This window comes from Hipposideros armiger, unplaced genomic scaffold (assembly GCF_001890085.2).
Source record: "Hipposideros armiger isolate ML-2016 unplaced genomic scaffold, ASM189008v1 scaffold_480, whole genome shotgun sequence".
In the NCBI taxonomy this organism is placed as follows: Eukaryota; Metazoa; Chordata; class Mammalia; order Chiroptera; family Hipposideridae; genus Hipposideros; species Hipposideros armiger.
Genome location: NW_017731830.1, coordinates 502,496 through 526,796, shown reverse-complemented (window position 1 = coordinate 526,796; position 24,301 = coordinate 502,496). Strand labels below are relative to the sequence as shown.

General features: G+C 48.3%; 1 protein-coding gene across 1 annotated transcript in view; it reads left to right on the top strand.

The window, feature by feature from the left end:
• VPS35L (VPS35 endosomal protein sorting factor like) overlaps positions 1-24,301 on the top strand; it is a 103,581-nt gene that overhangs the window by 26,796 nt on the left and 52,484 nt on the right. Inside the window, exons 7-12 of the mRNA XM_019666883.1 lie at positions 6,143-6,227; positions 12,206-12,265; positions 18,449-18,545; positions 19,234-19,281; positions 20,552-20,645; positions 24,179-24,256. Coding sequence (XP_019522428.1) covers positions 6,143-6,227; positions 12,206-12,265; positions 18,449-18,545; positions 19,234-19,281; positions 20,552-20,645; positions 24,179-24,256 — 462 coding nt within the window. The remainder of the gene's footprint in view (positions 1-6,142; positions 6,228-12,205; positions 12,266-18,448; positions 18,546-19,233; positions 19,282-20,551; positions 20,646-24,178; positions 24,257-24,301) is intronic.

Below are 24,301 nucleotides of genomic sequence, written 5' to 3'. Positions count from 1 at the left end.
GCAGCCCAGCTCCAGGTTGAGCTGTTGTTCAGCATCTTAGCTGTGGAGGGCAGTGTCACTGGCCCTCATATGTGGAATCTGAACTGGGGCCCTCTGGTGTTCCAAGCCAGTTCTTAACCATCTCGCCACTCGGCCTGCCCTTGAGGTCTTTTAAGATGACATTGCGTGGCAGGTGCTATTTTTTTGGTGTTTCGGGACCGAGCCAAACCTGTGCTCACTTCCCTCCCATCCCTGTTGTTGGTTTACAGAGTAAATACCCCAGAAGAAAGGTCCTCCTCCTGCATGCACATGATGGGGGCTGCTTGCTGCGTGGCCCAAGTGAGAAATTTCTAAACTAACAAGCGCTTCTTCCAAATATTTTTATTGGCAGCGTCTCTGCCTGGAGGACTGTGGCTTAGCACTGTGATTTCTGAGTTTTACATCTGGAGCAGATTTCATTCGTGTCTTCTCAAGGAAAATAACCATGAAAGTGTCGAATTAACTCCACATCTGGCTATTCGCAACTATTAAACTCTTGGTCCTTTAGAAACTGCCTTCTTCAGCCACTGAAGACTGTCAGGCTGTGGAGTGTGGAGAAATGAGACCAGTTCACCTCCCTTGCTCTGTAAATCAGGCTTTTGCTCCTTTAGCTTTATTGAGATATATTTTATGTTACATCTCCTAAAACCTACCACTGGAAGTGTGTACAGTTCAGTGATTTTTAGTGAGTTTATAGAGTTGCACAATCCAGTGTTAGAACATTTCCATTCCCCACGCCCCCAGACCCTCCCCCTCCAAGCCTGTTAGCAATCAAACCCAACTGCCACTTCTAGCCGCAGAAAACCACCGATATGCTTTTGACCATATGATTGCCGCTCCTGGACGTTTCATGTACATGGGCTCATTCCGTATGGAATCATTTGCATCTGGCTTCTTTCATGTAGCATCATGTTCCTGAGGTCCCTCCATGTGTCAGCACTTTGTGCCTTTTTACTGCTGAATACTATTCCGTTGTATGGATGACCCCGTTTTATGTCTCCGTTAATGAGTTGATGGACACTTAGGCTGTTTCCACTCTGGTTACTGGGAATAATGCTCCTGTGAATATTTGTACACAAGTCTTTGTGCAGACACATGTTTTCATTTCTCTTGGGTAGATTCCTAGGAGTGGAATTGCTGGGTCGTATGGTAGGTTTATGCTACTTTTTGAGAAATGGCTAAGCTGCTTTGCAAAACGGCTGCGCCATTTGCATTCCCGCATCAGCGTCTAAGGGTTCCAATTCTTGTGCATCTTTTCCAGCAGTCGTTATTGTCTGTCTTTTTTTTTTAAAGATTTTTATTGGGGAATTGGGGGGATGGGAACAGTGCTGGGGAATTGGGGGAAGGGCAACAGACAAGTTGCTGTCCTTTTGTTCTTCAGTCTAGTTGTGGAGGACGTTGCTTCACTGGCTCAAGTTGGCACCATCATTGTGCTCTTCCCGGGTGAGGCAGATCAGTCGCCGGCTTCTGGACAGCCGCTCACTGCGGCTGCTGGCCGCTCACGCTGGCTGCTGGCTACACACAGTAGCCCATGGCAACCCACTGCCACAGGGGCTGCAGCCTACGCCATCGCCAGCGACTCACGGCAGCCCAGCTCCAGGTTGAGCTGTTGTTCAGCATCTTAGCTGTGGAGGGCAGTGTCACTGGCCCTCATATGTGGGATCCGAACCGGGGCCCTCTGGCATCCCAAGCGAGTTCTTAACCATCGCGCCACTCGGCCGGCCCTTGTCTGTCTTTTTTTTTTTTTTTTTTTTTAGCTGAGCCATCCTGCTACCTGTTGGTAGCTCAGCGGCTGCTCAGCTTGGGCTGGACTCGAACTGCTGTTGCTCAGAGCTCAAACTCTTGAGCGAGCTCTTAACCAACTGAGCCACTCGGCCGGCCCTCCTTGTCTGTCTTTTTGATTACAGCTGTCCTAGTGGGTTTGAAGTGATATCTCACTGTGGTTTTAATTTGCATTCCCCTACTGACTGTGATGTTGGGTATCTTTTCATGTGCTTGTGGCCGTTTGTTTATCTTCTTTAGTGAAATGTCTGTTCAAGACTTGCCCATTTTTAAAATCAGGTCATTTATCTTGTTGTTACAATTCTTTATATATCCATGATACAAGTACTTTATCAAATATATGAGCTACTAGTATGATCTTGTAGTCTGTGGTTTTTTTCCTTTTCATAATGGTATCTTTTGAAGTACAGAAGTTTTTAATTTTAATGAAGTCCAATTTATCTATCATTTTTTGGCTCATGCTTATGGAGTTGTATGTAAGAACTTTGCCTATCCCAAGGTCATGAGAATTTTTTCCTATGTTTTCTTCTAGAAGTTTTACAATTTTAGGTCTCACATCTAGTAGGTCTGTGGTTCATTTTGGATTAATTTTTTGTATATTGTATAAAAGTCTAAGTTTATTTTTCTTGCATATGGATATCCAATTGTCTTGGCAGCATTTGTTAGAAAGACTCTTTTCTCTATGGAATTATTTTGGTACCTTTGTCAAAAGTCAACTGACCATAAATGTAAGGGTTTATTTCTGGACTCGCACGTTTATTCCACAGATCTGTAAGTCTGTCCTATGTCAATACCACACGATATTGACTGTTGGAGCTTTATGGTAAGTTTTGAAATGGGGTAATGTAAGTCTTTGAACTTCGTTCTTCTTTTTCAAAATCGTTTTGGAGATTTTGGGTCCTTTGTATTTCCATACGGTTTTTAGGATCAGTTTGTCAATTTCTTACCCCCACCTCCCCCTCTTCCCAAAAAACCTTTTGGGATTTTGATAGAGACTGTGTTGACCCTGTAGGTCAACTGAAGAGATTTGCCATCTTTACAATGGTGAGCCTACTAATGTATAAATTATGTATCTTTCATCCTGTCGATGGTCACCTGGTTCTTTCCTTTCCTTTTTTTCGTTATTTTAACAATGTGGCTGTGAACACTCTTGGACACGCCTGCTGGCCTTTCTCTAGATGAAGGCCCAGACCTCGGAGTGGGCTGGCTGGGGCGTAGGGCGTGTGCCTCGTCCGTTTACCAGAGAGTGCCCAGTTCTCCACAGTTTTTGGTGCCAGCTGGTACGCTCGTAGTAGCAGTGGGAATATGAGAGTCTGTGCTGTTCAGCTTCCTCCCAACATTTGGTATGAGCAGAACTTCTATTTTTATTTTTCCAATTTAGGAAGTGATAAAAATCCTACTTTGTTGTGGTTTTACTTTGTAATTCCCCAATTATAATAGGATTGAGCGTCTTTTCGCATGTGTTTTGGCCATTGACGTTTCCTTTTCTGCAAAATGCCTTGTGTCATTTCTTTTGCTCATTTTTTTTCATTGTTATTTTTTATTTTCTTATTGATTTTTAGGATGTTATTTCACGTATTCTGGATAGTAGTTGTCCTCTGATTAATTAATTAGTCTGCTTCCTTCCTTCCACCCACCCATCCATCCATTCATGCTTTCTTTGTACTCAGCCATAGGTTATCTTTTAATGTATCCCTTTGCTTTGGTTATTCAATTTTTTTAAAGATCCAAACTTAATTAGAAAACTGCTCGTGTCCTTCTAGACATTGCTAATTGGAAACAAATGAAAAACACCCTTTTAGGATTTTTCCCGCAATGTGAATAAGTTCGATAGCCGAGTAATGTATCAGTCCGATGTGCAGGGAATGTTTATGACAACGAGACAACGATTCTCAGCCTCGGCTGCACGTTAGAATCACTTGCTGTGTCCTGAGTCCCAGCTGCACCCACACCAGCGTCACCAGGGTCTCTGAGACTGGGAGGTGGGCGCCATTATTTTTAAAAGCTCCCCCGATGATTCTGAAACTGAGAACACTGGTTCGTAGGAAGTTTAGTCCATTCAGCATCTGCTGCAGGTTGTGGGTATCGCAAACCCACTGTGTCCCCAACGTGTTTCAGTGAAGCAGTCACCGGATCCCTTGTTAAAAGAACTAACTGATTTCTTGGTGCCTCAACTCGGCTGGAGGTTGACCAGTAGGTTTGATGTGGAGTAAAGACTGTATTTTTAACACATACACCCCGGGGTGCCTGACTCTGATTTGGGAAACCGCATCAAAGCCTTCAAAACCTGTACGTTCTTCAAAATTATGATTTACAAGGTAATTTCAATTATAACTTTATTATGACTTTAACTTTGGATTTAAAAAACTCTGCTTCCTGTTAATCCTTTACAAAATATATGTTCTGGGACACCAGCTTGGGAGAAAAATCAATGCACAGATGTTGGGAAGCCCCAGCTGTGTTTAATTTGAAATCTTCTGTTTGAATTTTCTCTCTCTCCCCTCACCCGTGGGCAGAAACTCATCTGTGAGGGGCCGTGGGTAAGAGCTGGGAGATGTGACATCCCTAGGCGCCCAGAGCTGTGTATTGTAAACAGCCTCTAAGATTCAGCTTGTTTGTCTTTTCCAAGCCCTGAACTCTCATGGGGTAATTGTTTAAGTTGGAGCGCTCATGAAGGGCGTATGAGAAACACAAAGCAAGGCGTCAGGAAATGGAATTCTGCCCACATCCAAATGCCACGTTCCGTGTCAACACCATTGTTTTAACAGCTCACATTCCCCTCACCTCCCCGCCCCTCCCCAAATAACATTTGGGCTGACAGAGGATGTTTCCCAAATTAGATTCGCTGTTTACTTTCAGGCATGCGATGCTGAGAAGGAACTTGGTGCATCTAGCAATTTAGATTTGGGGTAACAAGCTGAACACAGATGTCAGAGCTACCTGTTGCTATGATGACTAGCATAACCATCATCTGCTCGTTGGAAAAGCATGTATTAAAGGACTCTTTCTAAATGTCCAAACACTTGTCTATCTGAGGGTCAACCATTTGAAGGATAAAATAGGATAAAAGTTTATTTAAATAGTTCCTCATGGTGACTTTTGAATTTGTAAAGACTTCTGGGCATTACATGTAGTGCTTCAAAGCAGGCATTGGTTTTTTTTTGCTTCTGATTATAAGTGATGACTGAATCTGGGGTGTTTAGGTTGTGTGGCTGCAGGGTTCTGTTAAGAGTCCCGGACTCTGGGGCCGGCCGAGTGGCGCGTTGGTTAAGAACTGGTCTGGGACGCCAGAGGGCCCCGATTCGGATCCCACATATGAGGGCCAGTGACACTGCCCTCCACAACTAAGATGCTGAACAACAGCTCAACCTGGAGCTAGGCTGCTGTGAGTCACCGGGCAAAGCCGTAGTCTGCAGCCCCTGTGGCAGTGGGTTGCCATGGGCTACTGTGTGTAGCCAGCAGCCAGCGTGAGTGGCCAGCAGCCACAGTGAGCGGCCATCCAGAAGCCGGCGACTGATCTGCCTCACCAGGGAAGAGCGCAATGATGGTGCCAACTTGGGCCAGTGAAGCACTGTCCTCCACAACTAGACTGAAGAACAAAACGACAGCAACTTGTCTGTTCCACTTCCCCCAATTCCCTAGCACTGTTCCCATCCCCCCAATACCCCAATAAAAATCTTAAAAAAAAAAAAAAAGAGTCCCGGACTCTGGTGTGGATGGCCCTCTGGCTGCAGAGGTAACTTGGGGAACAAGTGATTCCTGACCTTGCAAAGCCGAAAAGCTTCTAGCGTTGAGGATCATAGTTCCAGAGAAACACGTCCTCTTTGAAGGAAACATGTCATTTTCTTTAGAGAGAAATGTGGGCTTGAGTAGATGCTCGTTCAAGAAACCCCGGAGACTTATTTATGAGGTCAGTTCGTAGGAAAGAATGTTTAAGAATCAAGGCTGTCCTGCAAAAAACCAGAGGTAACTGCTGAAAAGCAGTTGGAACAAAGCTGGCGTCATCAGCAAGGACGCTGGTGGGGGGGCGTGGTCATTGACTTCCCCGGGTGACCTTGAGTGTTGGAGCAGAGACCCTCCTGGATGTGACGCCTCAGTGCTGGGACTTTCCTGGAGGAAGGTGACCGTCTTTCCTTAAGAGGCTCGTTGTGAGCAGAGAGCGGCTCTCTTTGTCAAAAGCCCGGTGGTTCTGCTCGCCATTGTACCTCCAGCGTCTTGTTCAGGACTTGGCACATGGTTAACCCCTGTCCCTGTTTGTACAAATGGTTCATTGTCCGGGCCTGGAGCGTCCCAACCAAGTCAGACACGACACTGCCATGACTTTTCTTTTCTCTCTTTCTAGTGTTCAAAGCTTCTTTCGGACACGAGTGTCATTCAGTTCTACCCGAGCAAGTTTGTGCTCATCTCTGACATACTTGATACGTTCGGTAAGTTCTGGTCACACTCATCTCAGATCTAGGAAGCGCGTTTGGCTGGCCCGAGGCTGGGTGGTGGAGCTGCTTTCCATCAGGTCCGGTTGTGGTTTTAGTCATTAATTAGGTAAATCGTGAGGGAGACCAACCCTCCGCTCCACCTCTGCTCCTTGACAAGGGTGCTGTTTTCGAAAGAATTCTCAATTATCGTGTTTTCTAACCTTCTGATAGGCCAGGAAAGCCAGTGAGTGAACTGTTGGCAAACCCATATCCTGTAACCCAGGTCGAGTCCGTCGCCACCTCTGTCAGAACCGACCTTGGCACCTCCTCCTAGCCCTTCCCTTGTCCCCACTGGGTTTCTTTTGAGGGGAATGGCAGCACCGTGTACCCCGTTTCCGGAAATCTGAGTGTCATCTCCCCTATGGCCCACGTCCAGTCCATCACCAGGTTCTTCAGTCCAGCCCCTAAATCTCTCCCCAGTATGTCCATTTTTCTCTGTTGTCACTGTTAAAACAGTCCAGGCCCCAGTCCGCCCCCCCGCTCCCCACGTGGGTGATGGCTGCAGTGCCTGTGAGACCTTCCTGCCTCGCCGTGGCTGCCCCTTGTCCCACGCACACCCCTCGGGCCCAGCGATCTGTGCGGGCCCAGCAGGGAGGTCTGGCTGAAGAGAAGGACCTGGGCCCCTGAGGAGAAGCAGGCTGTCTGTGCTGTTAGGCAGTAAGGAGCTCACAAAAGCTGGCAGGCAGAGCCGCCTCCTGATAGCTGCTCACGGGCGATCAGAGCAGAGGTGTCCGTGTCTCACCTGGCAAGGACCAAGCCGGCAGGTCTTGCCTGTAACCCATCAAAAGACCAGATATGTCAGAAAACAAATGTCATTCAGACCCATTTAGCTCTACACACGAGACCAGTGAGTGATAGAAAGCCTGACTCGTGCTAAGCTTGGATGTTCATTGGCTTGTGCTGAAAAGTCCAGTTGTCATTTCTGGCTTCAGGTATAGCTGGAGTCAGACGCCCAAAGTGTCTTCAGGAGCTTGGCTTTTTCTAGTCCTTTCCCGGGGGCTGGCTTCACTCCCAAACTCTACCAGGTGCCCTCAGCTTCTGCTCACTGCTGGTAGGCCCAGGACAAGGAAAGAAATTCTTGTTTCTAAGCATTCCAGCCAGAGTCCCAGGATTCCATCTCATTGGCCTGGCTTGGGGCCCGTGTGAGTCCCTGAGCCATTCGTGGCATCTGGGGGTGAAACATGTATATTATCCAGGCCTGGGTGAGGCTGTTGCCAGGAAAAGGGGACTGGAAACTAAAAGAAGTGTGCCCCAGCTGAAAGGTCGCACCTCTCAGGTTCAGATGAGCTGGAGAGGTGGCCTCCGGCACTGCTGGTTGCTGAGGATGTGTCAGCAAATCAGACACAAAAATCCCTGCCTTTGTGGGCTTCTGTGCCAGTAAGAGAATTTACAGAACAAATAAGCAGACCCGATGGTACGTTAGATGGCAGTGCTGTGGAGTTGAGAAAGCGGGGTGAGGGGAGCTGAGGGAGTGGGTGAGGGCCGGGGCAGCTGTACTTGCACATAGGCTGGTCGCAGGTGGTCTCGCTGAGAAGCTACGTGGGCAAGGACTTGAAGGAGGGGACAGGTGAGCCACGTGCCTGTGGGGGTGGGAGTGCAGGACCAGCTTAGCCCAAGGAACGGCTGGTGCAAAGGCCCTGGGGCTGGGAGCGTGGTGGGCCTCGGAGGCCAGTGGAAGGACTTGGGTTTTGAATCTGAGGGCGTGAGGAACCATGCGGGTGTCAAGCAAAGAAGGGACGCAGTCCGACTGGAGTTGTAATGGGCTCCCTCTGGTGCTGTGTTCGGACGACCGCAGGGCAAGGATGGGCAGGGGTACCGGCTAGGAGGCCTCTTTGTGACGGTGGCACTTTAGGTGAAAAATGAGGCTGGCGTGGACCCAGGGAGGTGGTGGAGATGGCGACAGGCAATCCAGAAGAGCTAGGCGCCTTAGGCCCTGAGAATAGGTAGCGACTCATCCACCCCTCAGGCCTCAGTTGTCCTCATACACAGCTTGTCTTCATGGCGTGAGGACACCAGGCAGGGAGACAGGCCGGTGGCCGTGTCTGGTCCTCTCGACAGCTGTTTCCCACGGTGAATTAACACACTGGCCTCCTGCAAGCTTCTTCTGCCTAAGTCAGCATCCCTAAGCGGAACTGGCTCGGGACGCCAGTGAGATCCTATTTCTAACCTGCAAGCCTGGCCAGATCCAGGCATTAACCTTGTGAGAATTTGGGGCTGCCATCCTGCCAGCCTCTGCTGGCAGCGCCCCAGCCCCAGCCCTCAGCCCAGCCGGATGTACTGCAGCCGCCTGCCGTCCTTGCTGTAGCCCCAAAATTAGCTGGGCTGGGAGTTGACAGTAACGACGGTGATAAACCCGCAACAAATGATGTCCTTGGGCCCGACTCTGTTTTCGGTGCTCTAGAAATATTAAGTCACACCGTGTTGATGACAGCCGCCCCTCCCCCGTGAGGTCGGGTCTGTGATTATCCCCATTTGGCGGATGAGGAGCCCAAGGCCACAAGGGTAGTGAGCTGTCTCTGCAGTCTAAGCACCTGTTTTATTGCTAATGTACTCGGTGCGTGGGAGAATTTTGGTCTCCGTGAAAATGACAGACACGTAGACCTTTGACCCAGCAATCTCACCTCTGGGAATTCATCCCGCTGTCACAGCAGAAGGTTGGCAACAGCCCAGGCGGCCATCAGGAGGGGCCGTCTGTACTTTGGAGCACACGGAGGCCTGTGAGAATGAGGAGGTGATGTGTTCCAGCCTGGAGAGATCTCCAGGGGGTATCGTCACGGGAAGAAGCCAAGGTGAAGAGCAGCTGGAGAGCGTGTTCCACTTTATGTAAGAAAGGAGGAAAAATTAGGATGCTGTTCAGATGTACTTGTATTTGCCTAAAGAATCATTAGAAGGACACCCAAGAGATGAATAAAAGTGGGAGCCGTCAGAGGGCCTTTGGGAGCAGTGAGGAGGACGTGGGACAGGACAGACTGAGAGAGACCTGAGCACCTCCCGCAGCGTGGGATGTTTTTCCCATTCAAAACCAAACATTCAAACAAGCACCTGCCCTCAGCATCTTCCCCTTCCCCCGACTTCCAGGGCGTTCTCAGCGGTGCCACGTCTGGATCTGTCGCGAGGGATATTTCTCAGGACTGGGGGGACTCCAGGATCCTGTTATGCTTTGGGATTAATGAGCAATTTCCAGCATTTTAGAAAGGAGTGGACTTGGCCTGCTTGGGTGGCACGTCAACATGCTCAGGTCCATCTTGGCACCTGCTCCCCAGGAGGAGCTTGGCGGCACAGGGACAGGTGTTCGCTGGTTCCGGACAGGACTGACCGAGGGCTGGCACCCCTTGCTGGGCAGGGATGTGGGATGGGGCATCTGCAGCGTCATGTGCTGGGCTGTCACTGGGATTCCACTAGCGGCCCCAGCACCGCTGGGCCTAGAGTCTCTGCCTGCATTCCTTGCCTCACCCGCTGCCAGAATTGTGTGAACTTGAGCCTTGATTTCTTGACCTGTGAAAGGGGCATAACAGACCCTGCCTCTGGGGGGCTCTGCAGAGAATTCGATGAGAGAACCTGGGGGAAGCATATAATGTTTTCCCTCTTCTAAGACCTTGCAGGATCAGTGTAAACAGCTTTGTACCTGGCACAAAGTCAGTGCCCGGAAAATGTTAGCGGATATCACTGTCATGATTTATCTATTTTTGTGTCATTCGCTGATGTATAAGAAGGCAAATTAAGAAGTAAATCTAGGATCTGGTATTATTTTTCAAAGCAGTTGTCCACTGACTTAAAGGAAAACAAAAAAGCATTCACCAAATGTGTTTGGCCAAAAGTGATTTTGTAGTTAATGAGGGTGAAATGTAAAAGTAGTGGTTTTAGAGAGGTGGCAAGCTTTTGGAGGAAGTAAGTGCATTTTTTGTGCTCTTCAGTCCACTGTTGGAGGTGACAAGTCAGGCAGCTGCCCAGTGTGGCTCCCAGTGTGACGTGATAGCCCCAGGTACAGTTGTGCAGGCTCTGTGGCCATCACAGAGGCGGCCTGTCACGGCACCAGGTGTGGCTGCCTGGGGAGCCCATGGCTGCAGGTCCCCAGCCACTGCCTGCCTGGAGGACGTAGGCAGGTGGCTTTGAGAACTGGGGTGTGTTCTCTGAGGCGTCCTGGGAGCTTCTAAATTGAAATGATGGTTTGGAGCAGTGGTTCTTTCTTGACCGCGCACCTGGGGAGCCTCACAAACACTCCCAGGGGTCAAGCTGCACCCCAGACCATTTCTATCAGAACTTCTGAGGACGGACGCAGGCACCAGCATGTTTTCAAGGGCCCCAGGTGCTTTGAGGGTTCGGCCAAGGTCAAGAACCACCAGTTTCGAGGGAGGAGAAAGGCTTGTCACTGTTTCTAAGGATCCCCATATCCAAGGCGAGCTTTCACTCAGAGGCCCATGGTGCCGCCTGAACCAGTGGCTCTTGCGCTTGACGGTATAAAAGTTCCCTGGCAAGGTTATTCAGAATTCATATTCCTAGGCCCCATCCCCCAAAATAGTCTTCACACGCTTTGAGGTGGGCCCCAGGAATGTGCATTTTCGGCAAGTGTCTTTAGGAGATTATAGTGTGAGTAACCCACCCTGGGAGGGCATTTTGGTGACGCCTTTTAGCTTGGCTGGCTTCTCGCCCATAATCCTAGCATTGTGTCATTTCTGGATATCCTTTGATCTCAAGTTCTTTGGTCAGAAATGGTCCTTATAACTTTCCTGTCTCTCTATATATGGACAAGGTGTGTGGTTCTTTATTGGGCTGCGTGATGGGGGTGATAGTGGGGGGGTGGGGAGGACACATGAGCACAGGGAAATAACTTTTGACCTTAAAGGTGATTTGGGAGGGTCCGGAAAATGAATAGGGCTGTCATTTTTATCCCTTGAGTATGATAGTATTTTCTAAAAAAACATGCACAGAATAAATAAAGCTTTTTGTGTGCTAGGTTAGGGGTTGGCTTGTAGACCTCAAGCCTGGACTGCCCACTTGTTAATGTAAATAAAGTTTTATTGGAACACAAGCACATGCATTTGTTTGCACATTGTCTATGGCTGCTTTGGAGTGACCACAGTAGATTTGAGTAGTTGCGTCTGTGATGTGTGACCCACATAACCTAAAATATGTTCATCTGCATCTAAGAACAAATAGTGACCACCCACTATATGCCAGACATGGATCTAGGTGCTGGGGATCTGTCAGTGTACAAAACAGACACAAATCTGCCCCTGTAGAACCTGCATTCTAGATGAATCCGCACGCTTCTAGGCACCAGGCAGATGACATAGGTGAGTGGAGCAGGCTGCCGATGAGAGATGGTAGGGAGTGGTGGAGAGTGCGGCAAACTGGGCCGGCTGTACGCCATTCAGGGCAGCCGCTCATCTGCTCCAGCTCATTGTTATCCTTTCTGGATACGGGCCCATTTTTAGCACGTCGTATGTGAAGAAGCAAGAAATCTGGGTTTTCGTGTGAATTCTCCCAATTTTTTTTTTCCTTTTGAAGTCTCCCAGTTATGAGTTGGCTGCTAATTTAGAAACTGTTAAACCTTTGTGGGCTGTTGTGTGGTGGACCAAGCAAAGTGGATCAGTGCTGGATTCAGCCATTTGCAGCCTCTTGTCTAGAACACAATGGGGGCCATTCTCCGCTGAGTGAGTGGAGGTACCAGAGGCACCTTGGATCCTAAGTTTCAGTGAAGACTTTAAGGGGAGTGTGATCACTTACCTGCCTCTCACAGAAAGTAGAAGTCCCTCCTTTTATTAAAAACAAAAACAAAGAAACGTGGCTTCAGATTTGTCCCACTAGATGGCAGCATATTGTCACAGGTTGAAGTTTGTCTAGATGTCTGCATCCCCAGTGAACAAATGCTTAATTGGTGTTTACTCCGGAAGAGTGCAACGACACTGACGCCATCTGTCCTTTCTCCCCAGGAAAGCTTGTGTATGAACGCATCTTTTCCATGTGTGTGGATAGCCGCAGCGTCTTACCAGGTAATGTCACAGCTGGTCCACGGGTTTCATTCTGCTCTGGAGTCAGGATTAAGTAGGTGTATATCACGTCAGCATTTATTGGAACCCCATATAAAGTTTTTTATTTCTGGTGTGTTAAAAGTAAAAGAGGGCCGGCCGAGTGGCGAGTTGGTTAAGAGCTGGCTTGGGACCCGGGCTCTGAGCATCAGGGCCCTGGTTCGGATCCCACATGAGGGCCAGTGACGCTGCGCCCTCTACAGCTAAGATGGTGAACAGCAGCTCGACCTGGAGCTGGGCTGCCGTGAGTCGCTGGCGATGGCGTAGGCTGCGGTGAGGCTGCCATGAGCTGCCGTGAGCTACTGTGAGTGGCTGGCAGCCGGTGTGAGCTGCCGTCAAGTGGCCAGCGACTGATCTGCCTCGCCCGGGAAGAGCACAATGGTAATACCAACATGGGCCAGTGAAGCAACGTCCTCCACAACTAGACTAAAGAACAAAAGGACAGCAACTTGTCTGTTCCCCTCCCCTGATTCCCCAATAAAATCTTTAAAAAAACAAAAAAAGTAAAAGAAACACCTTTCCAGACTTCTGATCCTCTCAGCCTTCTAAAGACATTAGAAGAATTTTCAAATAGCCCGCCTAGGAATTTGGGCAAGTAATTTGAATGTGCACCAGTGGAAAGGTATTAGAAGGGAACAGAGTCAGTGGAACTGTAACAGCTCTATACAATGTCGGAGGGGTAGTAGATTGGTGGGGGGGTGTTATCACTTTGTGAGGGGTATAAATGCATAACTATTAAGTTGTTTTGTACTCCCGAAACTAATAGTAAAAAAAAAATTCAGCTGAACTTTCACACCAACTTAAATTCCTCTGCTGCCTGACATTTTAATATTTTCCCTGCATATCTTGCCTGAGAAGCAAATGGCTGTAAAAGACCTACTTTATATGTATTAAAGAACAATGTCAACTAAATCAATAACAGATGCTTTGATGGCCTCTGTATAGTCTTTGCCCAAGTCATGTTTGCATTAAATTTATTGCCAATCAATTTCAAATTCTCAGGAGGTCATAATGGGAGTAGATTATGAATTCCTTTTGTCATACAGACAGTGATGATGTCTGGCAGCATGGAACCCCCACAGCGGCTTCCTGTTCCTTTTAGTCCCCACTTTCAGTCTCCTAGTACTTCTGTGTGTAAACATCCGGACAAGCTAGAACAACACATCCACGCCACCTTCACTCTCTCCTTCTGCTCCTAACCAGATGAGGGCGTCAGCAGCGGAACCCATAGTGTGACCTCTGTTCATTCGTTCGTTCATTCCTTCATTTGTTATTTCTGTCACTCATCTACTTATATTTTAGAAGCTATTTAATATACTTATTTCTCAGAAAGAAAGAGAACTCTACAGACCTTTAGGGCTAGAAGAGCTCTGAGGAATCATCTTGTCTCGTTATAGACGGGCAAACCCAGTGTGAAAGAGTCGGGGACCTGCCCACAGCCTCGCTACCAGCTAGCAAGAGCCCTGCTCTTAGGGCTGGGCCCGTACCATGCAGTATGGCCACAGGTCACGTGGGGCTCTTGAGCGCTTGAGATCTGGCCAGTCCCAACTGATGTGCTGTCAATATATTTTTTTTAAAAGTAACAGTGGACTTTAGAGACTTAATACAAGTAAAAGACCATAAAGTACCTCATTAATAATTTTAAAAATATCGATTACATGTCGAAATGATGTTTGGGATGATCTGGGTTAAATGAAGTATGTGATTAAAATTTCACCTGATTTGTTTTACCTTTTGGAATGTAGCTCCTATGGTATTTATTCTTGGTGCTCCCCACCTTCACATCACACCTGTGATGTTTGTAGTAGCTCCTCCCAGGTTCTAGGCATCTCAGGATTGGGAGATGGTCAGCGGGGGAAGATGGAGGGGCCCGCCCAACTGGGAGGGCGGCAACAGCAGAACACTAAAAGCTGTAGGCAAATTAAACCCAAATAGGTGTTTTCCTTGGCTCTAGCAGTATTTTTTTTTAATGCTTTTTGATACAGGTTCTACTACTTCCTATGGCTGTGGACCTAACCGCTTCAAAATGTTTATCTTACTTGCCTGACCCCCTGAGGCATTCGAGTTTGCATCTACTATCATAATTTCCTTTCCTCCCAGTTTTTGCTAAGTATACAGACAGCATTTTCGAGCCAAGTAAGGAAAAAAATGAGTAATAACTTATTCCCTTACTTCAACCGTAAGAGCTGAAGATAAAAGGCAATTTTCATAGTCATTTTCAGTCCTTATCTAAAGATATTAATGAGCACTTTTAGCACTAAAATTCTTTCTCCCTGAAATACTTATTTTTTTGATCTTGAGCGATGCAAATCAGACTTCTGGTTTCTTAAAAATAACTTCTTCATTTTCTACCCTTTCAGTTAATATCTTCATCTCCACGTGTTTTCTGGTTCCAGGACCCTGAAAGGGAAAGGAGCAAACCTTTCTCAAAAATATCAGCGAGCTTGGAGCTGACTCTTCACAATAATTATGAAGAAAGCTTTTGAAATCTGTGCAGAATTCTGCCCAAAGTGTAGAGAGCAATTGGGTGGCGCGTGCACTTACACTCATTCCTTCCATTTGAATCAAATTCTTTTCTTTTTTTTCTTTTTACTTTATTGGGAACAGTATGTTTTTCCCAGGACCCATCAGCTCCAAGTCAAGTCGTTGTCCTTTAATCTTAGTTGTGGAGGGCGCAGCTCAGCTCCAAGTCTAGTCGCTGGTTTTAATCTAGTTGTTAGGGGCACAGCCCACCATCCCATGCGGCAGTTGAACCGGCAACCTTGTTGATAAGAGCACGCTCTCTAACCAACTGAGCCATTCGACTGCCCACCAGCAGCTCAGTGGCAGCTCAGCTCTAGTCGTCTTCAATCTAGCGGAGCGTGCCACTCATTAGCCCATGTAGGAGTCAAACCGGCAACCCTGTTGCTCAAAGCTCTCGCTCTAACCAGTTGAGCCACCCTGCTGCCCCTTGAATCAAGTCCTGACCGTTGAGTTGAATGTCTGAGCCCTGACCTTTAGGAGGTTTAACTAAGGCATAGCTCTTACAAGCTTAGGAAGACACCAGCGTCCTTTGGATTCATGGAAAGGTTATGCTTCTGGCTGTAGTAATTATTTCCCCCAATATCTCTCAATCCAGCACCTGTGTGGAGAGAGACCAGCTTCTCTGTGATAAAATTGTATTTCCATCGTGGGAGAAGTAATTTGGGCTTATTGTGTGGTGGTTCTCATCATCAACCCTGGGTGTTCCTTCTTCACTTTTCCCCATGGCTGACGGCATCTAGATAAGCTGCGTCCTTATCTGACCTGGCCTCCCAGGCACCTGCTAAGATGACGTTGCACTCCTGTAAGCTCTGTGACTTGAAGAGGCTGCTCACTGCTACCGCAGAGACTTGGCAAAGGACAGAGATATAGACTTGTTGGTTTCCGCTCTCCTCCTAAAATAGCCACAGAAGGTCAGGGTTGGAGAAAGAAGCCCTGTAAGAAAATGGAGTGGGAGCTCGAAGGAAAAAATAAAAATCTCTCCTGCTTGTTACATGGAAGTCTCTTCTGAACTAGATTCCCGATTCTGAATTCGTCTTCCGTGGAGCAGCCCCAGTACTAAAGTATCAATCATGTCATCCCTGTGCTCACAAACTGTTCAGAGGGTTAGAGAAACTCTCAGACTCCTCACGAAGGCTGCCACCCTGCGTGACCTGGCTTGTGATGCCTGTTTATCCCCTTCTTGTCCGCCACACTGGCTTGCTTCCCTGTTCTTTGACGAAGCCAGAGGTCATGCCTACCTCAGGGCCTTTGCACGTGCTGTTTCCTCTTCCTGGAAATACATTTCCTCCACCTCCGAGCATGGCTGGCTCCTTTTTGTCATCAGGGCTCGGCTCACATGCCACCTCTGCGGGAGCCTTCTCTGAACACCCTATCCAATGACAGCCCCCAACTCAAGTCCCTCTATCCCAACACCTAGTTTTATAGCTTGCATGGTGTTGGCTGCTAGTGGATGTTATCTTTTTTTTTAAGGTTTTATTGGGGAATTGGGGAAGGGAAACAGTGTTGGAGAATTGGGGACGGGGAACAGCCAAGTTGTTGTCCTTCAGTCTTAGTTGTGGAGGGCGCAGCTAGCTCAGCTCCAAGTCCAGTCACCAGCCAGCCGCGCGTCGGCAGCTCGTGGCCGCTCAGCTCAAGGTGCCGCGTTCAATGTCAGTTGAGATGGGCATAGCCCACCATCCCATGCGGGAGTCGAACCGGCAACATTGTTTGCTTGCTTCTCCTTTCCCCTTTTTAGTAGGTTTCTTCCCCCACTGGAACGTAAGCTTCATGAGGACAGGGCTCTGTCTTATGTACTATTATCTCCCCAGAGCCTTCAGCACTATCTTTAGTTGATTCTGCAAATATTGACATTGAGCAGATAGTCAAAGAACATACTGTTTAGTTTGCCGTAAGATTTTAAAGTCCCACGTGATGTAAAACTTTTCCTAAATTACTTCTTGAGCTGGAAGGTAAGCCGAGAGCCTATGTGTTGGATACATACACCCTTTGCCGACACTCCGTTCCCTCAACTGGAAGGCGAGGGACTTGATGAGATGATTTCATAGACTCACTTTTGCTTTTGGATTTCAAGTCACGTGATTGTCACGTGAAGGGAAATTAACCCCACCTCACCCTTGTCCACAAGGCAAGATTGACAAATGAATTTAAGAAGAACCCTTATCTTTACTTGTCTGGTATCTCTTGGAGCTTGAAAAAAAAACGTTACTTTAAGCGCACAGGTTCAGGCCAGGAAAGGAAAAAAATGGTAATTTCCCTTCCCTTTCAAAATGGCACGCGCATCATTTGGGAATGGATGAAGCATTAGAAATCACTTAGAAGAAATCATTTCCAGGGGAGAGGTCAGCAGTGGCCTCCTGGTGTTGATGAGTTTTTGTTTTTTTCATTTTTCTGTACTGTCTTCTGTTCCTTATTAAGATGCGTGTCAAGGTTATGCTTGGGTGCCAGTGCCAGGAAGCTCAAAATAACGACAGAGAGGGGTCAGGGCTGGTGGGGCTGCTAGCCCATGTTGCCAGGGACCCTGGCCTCTCTCTCGTTGCCTTCATGGTTCAAGGTGGCTGTGGGGGTTCCAGCCATCGAACCTGCATTCCAGCCAGCAGTGGGGTGGGGTGGGGAAGGAGTGAAGGGGGTCAAGCCCCTTCTTTTAAAGCTGTTTCCCAGAAGTTGTACTTCTGATGTCCGGGGACCAGAACTTGGTCCGTGGCCATGCCTAACTGCAGGGATGGCCGCTTGCCCAGCAGAAAAGTGAGAGTTCTATTATTGAAGAGGAAAAGAACAGATAAGGGAAGGCTCTGGCCATTCTGCCACAAGGTGACTCAAGCCTGAGAGACAGCATCGAGCTGGCACCAACTCTGGCTACTTGCTCACCTTAAGGCCTTGGTTTACTTTCCGTCCTGGCCCCCGTGCTCGTTAGAGCACAAGCTTCAGTCACATTTCATGTGCAGTTGCAGCCTTCTAAAGCATCTAGAACGCAACAGTATCACCACAGTTATCGGTGGGCACACCAAGAACCTCTGGAGTCTATTGGAGCAGTGGCTAAGAATGTGGGCTGTGGAGGGGTGACCGGTTAGCTCGCTTGGTTAGAGCGTGGTGCTGATAACACCAAGGTTGCTGGTTCAATCCCCCATGAGCCCTGCATGGGCTGCACCCCTCCTTAGAAGAGTCAACTATGCCATCGTAGCATGAAAGCAATGTGTAACTAGTGACCATGGCTGTCCCCCAGTAAAAGAAAAAAAAAAGAAAAAAAAAAGAATGCGGGCTGTGGAGCCAGACTACCTGAGTCGAATTCTAGCTCTTAATATTTGCTTGCTGTGTGCTCTGGGAAAGTTGCTAAACATCTCTGTGCCATGGCCTATAAAAGGTGATAATAAGGTGATAAAAAGGGATCTTGTGGGGATTAAGTGAGCTGATGTCTCTAAAGCACTCTGAATAGCACCTGGCACTTAGAAAGCCTTTGTGTGTAAGCTGTCATTGCCACCAGTTGTTTCCTAATAATAATGATTTTTGAAAGGAAAGGGATAGAAGGACTGGGGACCCCACCGTGACATTTTCCTGTCCAGGACTCTTCGTGGCTGTGCGAGATCTCGAGAATCAGGGAGGCTGATGGGTATTATTTTTGTGTTACAGATCACTTCTGTCCCGAGAATGTAAATGACACGGCCAAAGAAACATGCTTAAATTGGTTTTTCAAGATTGCTTCCATCAGGGAACTCATTCCAAGATTGTATCCTTTTTTTTTTTGTTTCTTTCTGTCCGATGATTTTAAAGAGGCGAAAAGAGTTGCGCTGTTAATAGAAGCCATGTGGTGGGATGCCCTGAAATTCCTGTTGAAAATTTGGTCCCATTACAGTTTCTAGGCTGAAAATATAGTCGACTACGTTGTAGGAAAGCCCTCACATTCTTGCTCTCTCCTAACAGTTTTCTGGTTTTTTGCTTTGAAGATGATGCCAACTACTGGGCCTCTGGCTCCTTGAGGAACACTCCGCATGAATTTTCTCAATTTCAGTACTTCATCTTGCTGTTCCAGGAACTTGAAAGGAACGGGGTCGAGCTTTTCTGCACAACTGCCAGTATCAGAGCACAGAATTCTACGTGCACACAAACTGACCCTTAGTTATCCGACGCTCGTGCGTTCCCCGTAAAGCCTTGATTAGAAGTGCTCCAAACCCAGCTTACGTTTCAGCACGCATCTGCATGTAACATTTTCCAAATTTTATTTTAAATAAGTACAAAACCTTGGAAGCCAAATACAGAAACCACAAGTCATTGGCTGGCTTAATTCCCTGGGTTGTTGAGAGCCACTCTGGCCGCCCCCCTCCTCACCCCCACCTATTCTTGTTTGCGGATAGTGGAGACTTTTCCCCTGGGAAGGCCATCTAGGAAATGTCTTTCTTAACGGAATGTTGGTGCAGTTACGTGGAAGCGTCCATCTTGAAGTGTAACAAGTTCCTCTCAAAAACGTAAGTCTCTTCGTAAATGTCTAGAACCATAACACTTCCAAAAAAATCAGCCCTTCCCCACAGACACACACTAACGGCAGTGAAACAGTAGCTGTCATTCTTTGGGTACTTAGCAGGTAGCAGATTTGGTGCAAAGCATTTTCTCCTTGCTGTAAATGAAAACTTAATGAAGCAGAGACGCCAGTTTAGTCCTCATTTGACTGAGAAGGAAACTTGGCCTTGGAGAGGTTGGTTGAGGAGCTCATGGGAGATCAGCTATTTGAATCCTGGCTCTGCCGTTATTAGCTGTGTGGCCTTAGCCAGTTATTTAGCGTCTCTGACCCTCAGTCCCCTCCTCGGTGAACAAGTCCCTAAGAAGAGGTCGGTGCCTTGAGCTGCACACACCACACTGAGTCAGCGCCTGGCACACAGTAGGCCCGTGCTCAGTGTTTGCTGCTGCTGTCCAACACGGTGATGAAGATGGTGCGTCAGAAGCCAGAGCCTTCCCCCCTGAGCCCCATGCTGGCGTGGGTCACTGCACGCATTGTTTGCAGAGGAGTTGGCTGGGCTTGGGGAGAGAAGGGTGGGGGTGGGGGTATGGGTGGAACCTGTCGTGTGCGGTAGCATCTAGGTGATGAACTCCCCAAAGTTCATGGCTGACTGATGGCGCTCCACGGGGGTAGTTTGATTAGATTTAGAATCTAGTGTACCCAGTGTGTTTGAGTGGAATCTAGGGGTGCCTGTGGTCATTTGGGGAGTAACACTGGCGTTGAAGAAACAGTTATTTTGCCTCCCCAGTGGGGAGGATAATGCCCGAGGCAGAGGGAAGTCCCTGAGCCGGAGAAACTAGCACAGCACAGTGGGGGTCCTGGTACCAACCTGAGGGGGATGTGTGGGTGCTGGGAAAGGGGGCCGATTCCGGACCGGTGAGTCGGTGCCAAAGGGATACAGATATGGCAAGAATATAGAGAAAACCAAGGGGTGACCCATCCACGGGAAATAACGGGGGGACAGAAACTGCTAAATGAGTAAAAGAAATGTGACTTTAGGCAGGACAAAAGTGAAGGTTGGACTCCAGCGCTGAGCAGATGGTGAAGATGAAAGAAGCCACTTGATGCATGACTTGTTTGCAAGAGAAAGCCTACGTAGCCTGTCCCGTAGCCTGAGAAAACTCGGAAACTTTGACCTTGGTTTATTCCTGAAAAGGAAGTTTGGTTTTATCTTTGGATTAAAAATGAAAGCACCGGGAGCTGTCGCGTGAGGTGTGATGCTACTCTCTTCTCTCTCACAGGGGGATTTCCGAGTGTCTGCCCCGCCTGACGAGCATGATTCGAGGGATCGGAGACCCACTGGTGTCCGTGTATGCCAGGGCCTATCTGTGCCGGGTAGGCCACGCCCACTCCCAGTGCTCACACGTGGCAGGGTCCTGTCTCCTCAAACGTTCACGCTGGCTTCTCTGCCACCCCCTAAGTCACTGAAGCGGGGACTTGCTTGGCGGCTGATTTTAGAGCACGGCTCCTCCACAGAAAGCAGAGACTGCAGGATTTTTCTCTTAAAAATTAATTGTAAAGTAGACCCACTTAGTGTCTCTCTAATTAGGGGGTGTTTAAGGTCATCTTCTTACAAAGGAACTGGTTTTCAGAATTAATTGTTTCTTCCTTCTTGCTGGGCAGAAGCCTCCCAGGGCCTCTCAGCTGACAGGTTGCTTTGCTCTGACTTGAAACGTGCTCTCCCTTTGTCTTAAATTTGAGGGGCGTATTCGGTTTTCTGTCCTCAAACTCAACAGTTGGCTCAGAGTACGCGTTGGTGGTGCCTCTTCGGTGGGGAGAGGTGCTCCCTGCAGTGACAGGTGACAGGGTCTGTGTCGCCCGGCTCGCCCGGCTGACGAGGGCTGCCGGCCCGTCCTCATGGCTGCTCTGATGGGCGAGGCAGTCTGGGTGGAAAACCGCTTGGCCTTTTTCTCCTTTAAGGCATCGTGACGCTTCCGCTTAAAACTTTTTTGTTTTTCATTTGTGAAAAATGCAACCCATGGGGAGTTGATGGTTATTTTTCTGGGAGTCCGCCTTGCCTGTCCTGTCCTGCCCCTCAGCACCTTTACACAGGGCTGACTGCCCCTGTTTTGGAGGGTCCTGGTGAACCCCAGTCTTCCTTGAGGACATAGCTGCATGGACTTCCCCCCCGCCCCCCAGTGATTATTCATATTTTTCTGTCAGGAGGCGAGAGCCAGTAGCCTTTGATTGGCTTCTTCTGTGCGACACCTAGCATATGACAGAAGCTCTGCAGCCTCATCTGTCACAAAGAGATCGGTCGCTGCCGTCAGAGTGAACAGCAGACAGCCTTAGGAAGGACACTGTCATAGGTCTGTGTCGTGGTTCCGAGAATGAAAGGAAGGCCGTCCGTTTCAAGGCCACCTGCTCCCCTTGTCACACAGGCCACAGTGTGTCTGCATTGCCATCTGCTCGACCTTGGGGTGGATTTTTCCTGCAGGACTATCCTAGAGCCTCCACTTTGGAGCGTATTGAAGTTTGCAGACTCCTTCCGAGGCTATGTTCGCTGAGGGCCGCCTGTGCACACAGCACGGCCGGGGCCTGGGGGGGACGTGCCAGAACAGGGTCGTTGGCACACTCCCCAGCGGCTGCCTTTCTCGTAGAACCGAGCAAATGTTTTGCACTCTCCTTAACGTCACTTGAGTAATAGAGTAATCAAGATTTAGAATGGCGTAGCGTCTTAGGAAGAAGATGCTTCTGGTTATTAAAGAGAAATCAGAGAGGGGAGAGATAGCCACGCCTCGCAGACCTGTTGGGTTTTAACGTTTGACATAAGGTACACGAGGTAGGGAAAAGAGCATGTTTGTTGCATGTCACGTGCCCTTGGATGGCAGGTGCTACTTTAAAACTTGGTGACAGCGAGGAGAGAGACTGCAGGCCCATCCCAGGAACACTGGTGATGAAGTGCACTTGTACCTATTGAAAGCACTTCTGTCAGTCCAGTCAGTGCGTGAATTCCCCCAAGTGGGTAGTTACCAAAGACCTCTGATGTAAAAAGAATAAGAGACAGTCTGTGCACAGGGAGAATTCTTTCAGTTCGCAAGTGGCAACAACCCAATTGATCCGACTTGAAGCAAAACGGGAGACTTACTGGCTTCAAAGAGTCTCGGGGTAGTGTGAGCATGGCCGGACCTGGTGCCTTCGAGCATCCTCGAGAATGGTCCTCTCCCTCAGCCCTCAGCTCTGATTTCCTCTGGGCCGACTTCCTTCTGGGTCTTGCTCTTCCCACTGATGGCCACGTGGCGCCCAGCAACTCCTGGCTTCCGTCCTCCCATCTTGGGAACCCTGGTGGCGTGAGTGCCTTTTCCCCAGTAGTTCCAGTCAGTCTCAGGAACCCTCTTTGGCCATTTGTCACCATGGCCACGGGATGGGCTGTATTACCTACCGATTCAGCCTGGGTCATGTGCCCAACCCTGGAACTCAGGGTGGGCTGGGTCCAGCTCTGTCACAAACCTCGTTGTCCGAGAGGAAGGTTTGATTCCCCAAGGACAAAAACAGCGATCATGAATGAATGTCAGGCAGGCGGAAAGAGCAGATGGGAAGTGTGAGCAACTCGCCTTGCTACTCTTGGTAGAAACCTTTTACACCCAAGCAGATTTCCAAGCCGCTCATGTGGCATGATGGGAAGGGACAAACAGAACACAAAAGCAGTGAGTGGGCAGGGTGTGGGGGGACCTCAGCAGTGCTTGTTGAAGGAATGTGTGATTCATTCTTCTCCCAACTCACAGCCGCTTCAGCTTGTCCACTGGGCCTTCCTCTGCTGTCACCTAACAGATAATTACTGCCTTTTCTACGATATGATTAAGCAGAAGGAAAGACAGTGGAGTCAGAGCCCAGCAGCGCTGGATCTGACGTTTGTCGTTAGTGGTTTTTTGGTTTTTTTTGTCTCCACTGCTCGATGTGGAAGCATCCCCAACAACAGCCATAGACAGACCTGCCCTCGGAACTTCGCGCCCCAGGGGGTCTCGCATAATTCTTCTCCAAGGAATTCTTCACCAGCCACCTAAAAAACTCCGTTGTTAATCTTCATGACCCCTTTGGGTAGGGAGGTGACTGGCAGAAACCTGCCCCCGTTAGAGAAAACAAGGGCTCAGAAAAGCACCGTCCCTTACACTGTTTTTGTGCTAAATAAAGCCAGCAGTTTGGAAGGAAATTGTGTGCAACTGAGGAGCTGAGTTCAAGGAACATCGGGACGCTTTGGGCTCTGGCCACCTTCTCTCTGATTAGCACATTTTTTTCAGCTATAAGTGTTAGTCTTTTTCTTAAACAATGAACTCAGGAGCCAGTGGGTACTATATATAGCATGGTTACGCTTCACGCTAGTCTTCTGTAAAATCGCTTAACATACACGAATGTGTCTGTCTGCTTCCATGATTGCCCTGCAAAGCATGTATTGTAACCATGCAGCAGTGAAGTCCCAGCTGACTCTCTCACATACCAAACTCTTTTTTGCTTCAGTTCATAAGCACAGCCACATGTGTGTGTTTATCGTTTTTCAGCGAGGAAGGAGAAACATCGTATATAGTCCTGAGAGTACATTCCTCCTCGGTGTTGTAGGGATTTTCTTCTCTTGGTCATCTGTTCAGATTTACATTTCTTACCTCTGGGAAATTGCAGCGGTGATTGCCGCAAGCGTTGCCCTTTTTTTTCATTGAAAATCTTTCCTGTGGTTTTTCTTAGAAAAACAATGCATGCTTATGGAATAAGAAAATAGATAAGCAAAAAGGATAAAAAGGAACTTTCTGGGCTTGTCCTCTGTGCCTGTATCTCTCTGTGTGTATATGTTTAATGTATAAAACTGGCATCCTGCTGTATATATTACTTGTTTTTTCCGTTGTCAAGGTAACTAACTTCCTTTTGTTTGGCTGCAGGTGGGAATGGAAGTGGCCCCGCATCTCAAGGAAAGCCTCAGTAAGAACTTCTTTGACTTCCTCCTCACATTTAAACAGGTAAGAGAACGGGGTCAGAGCAGCTAATTGACATACGTAACGGTT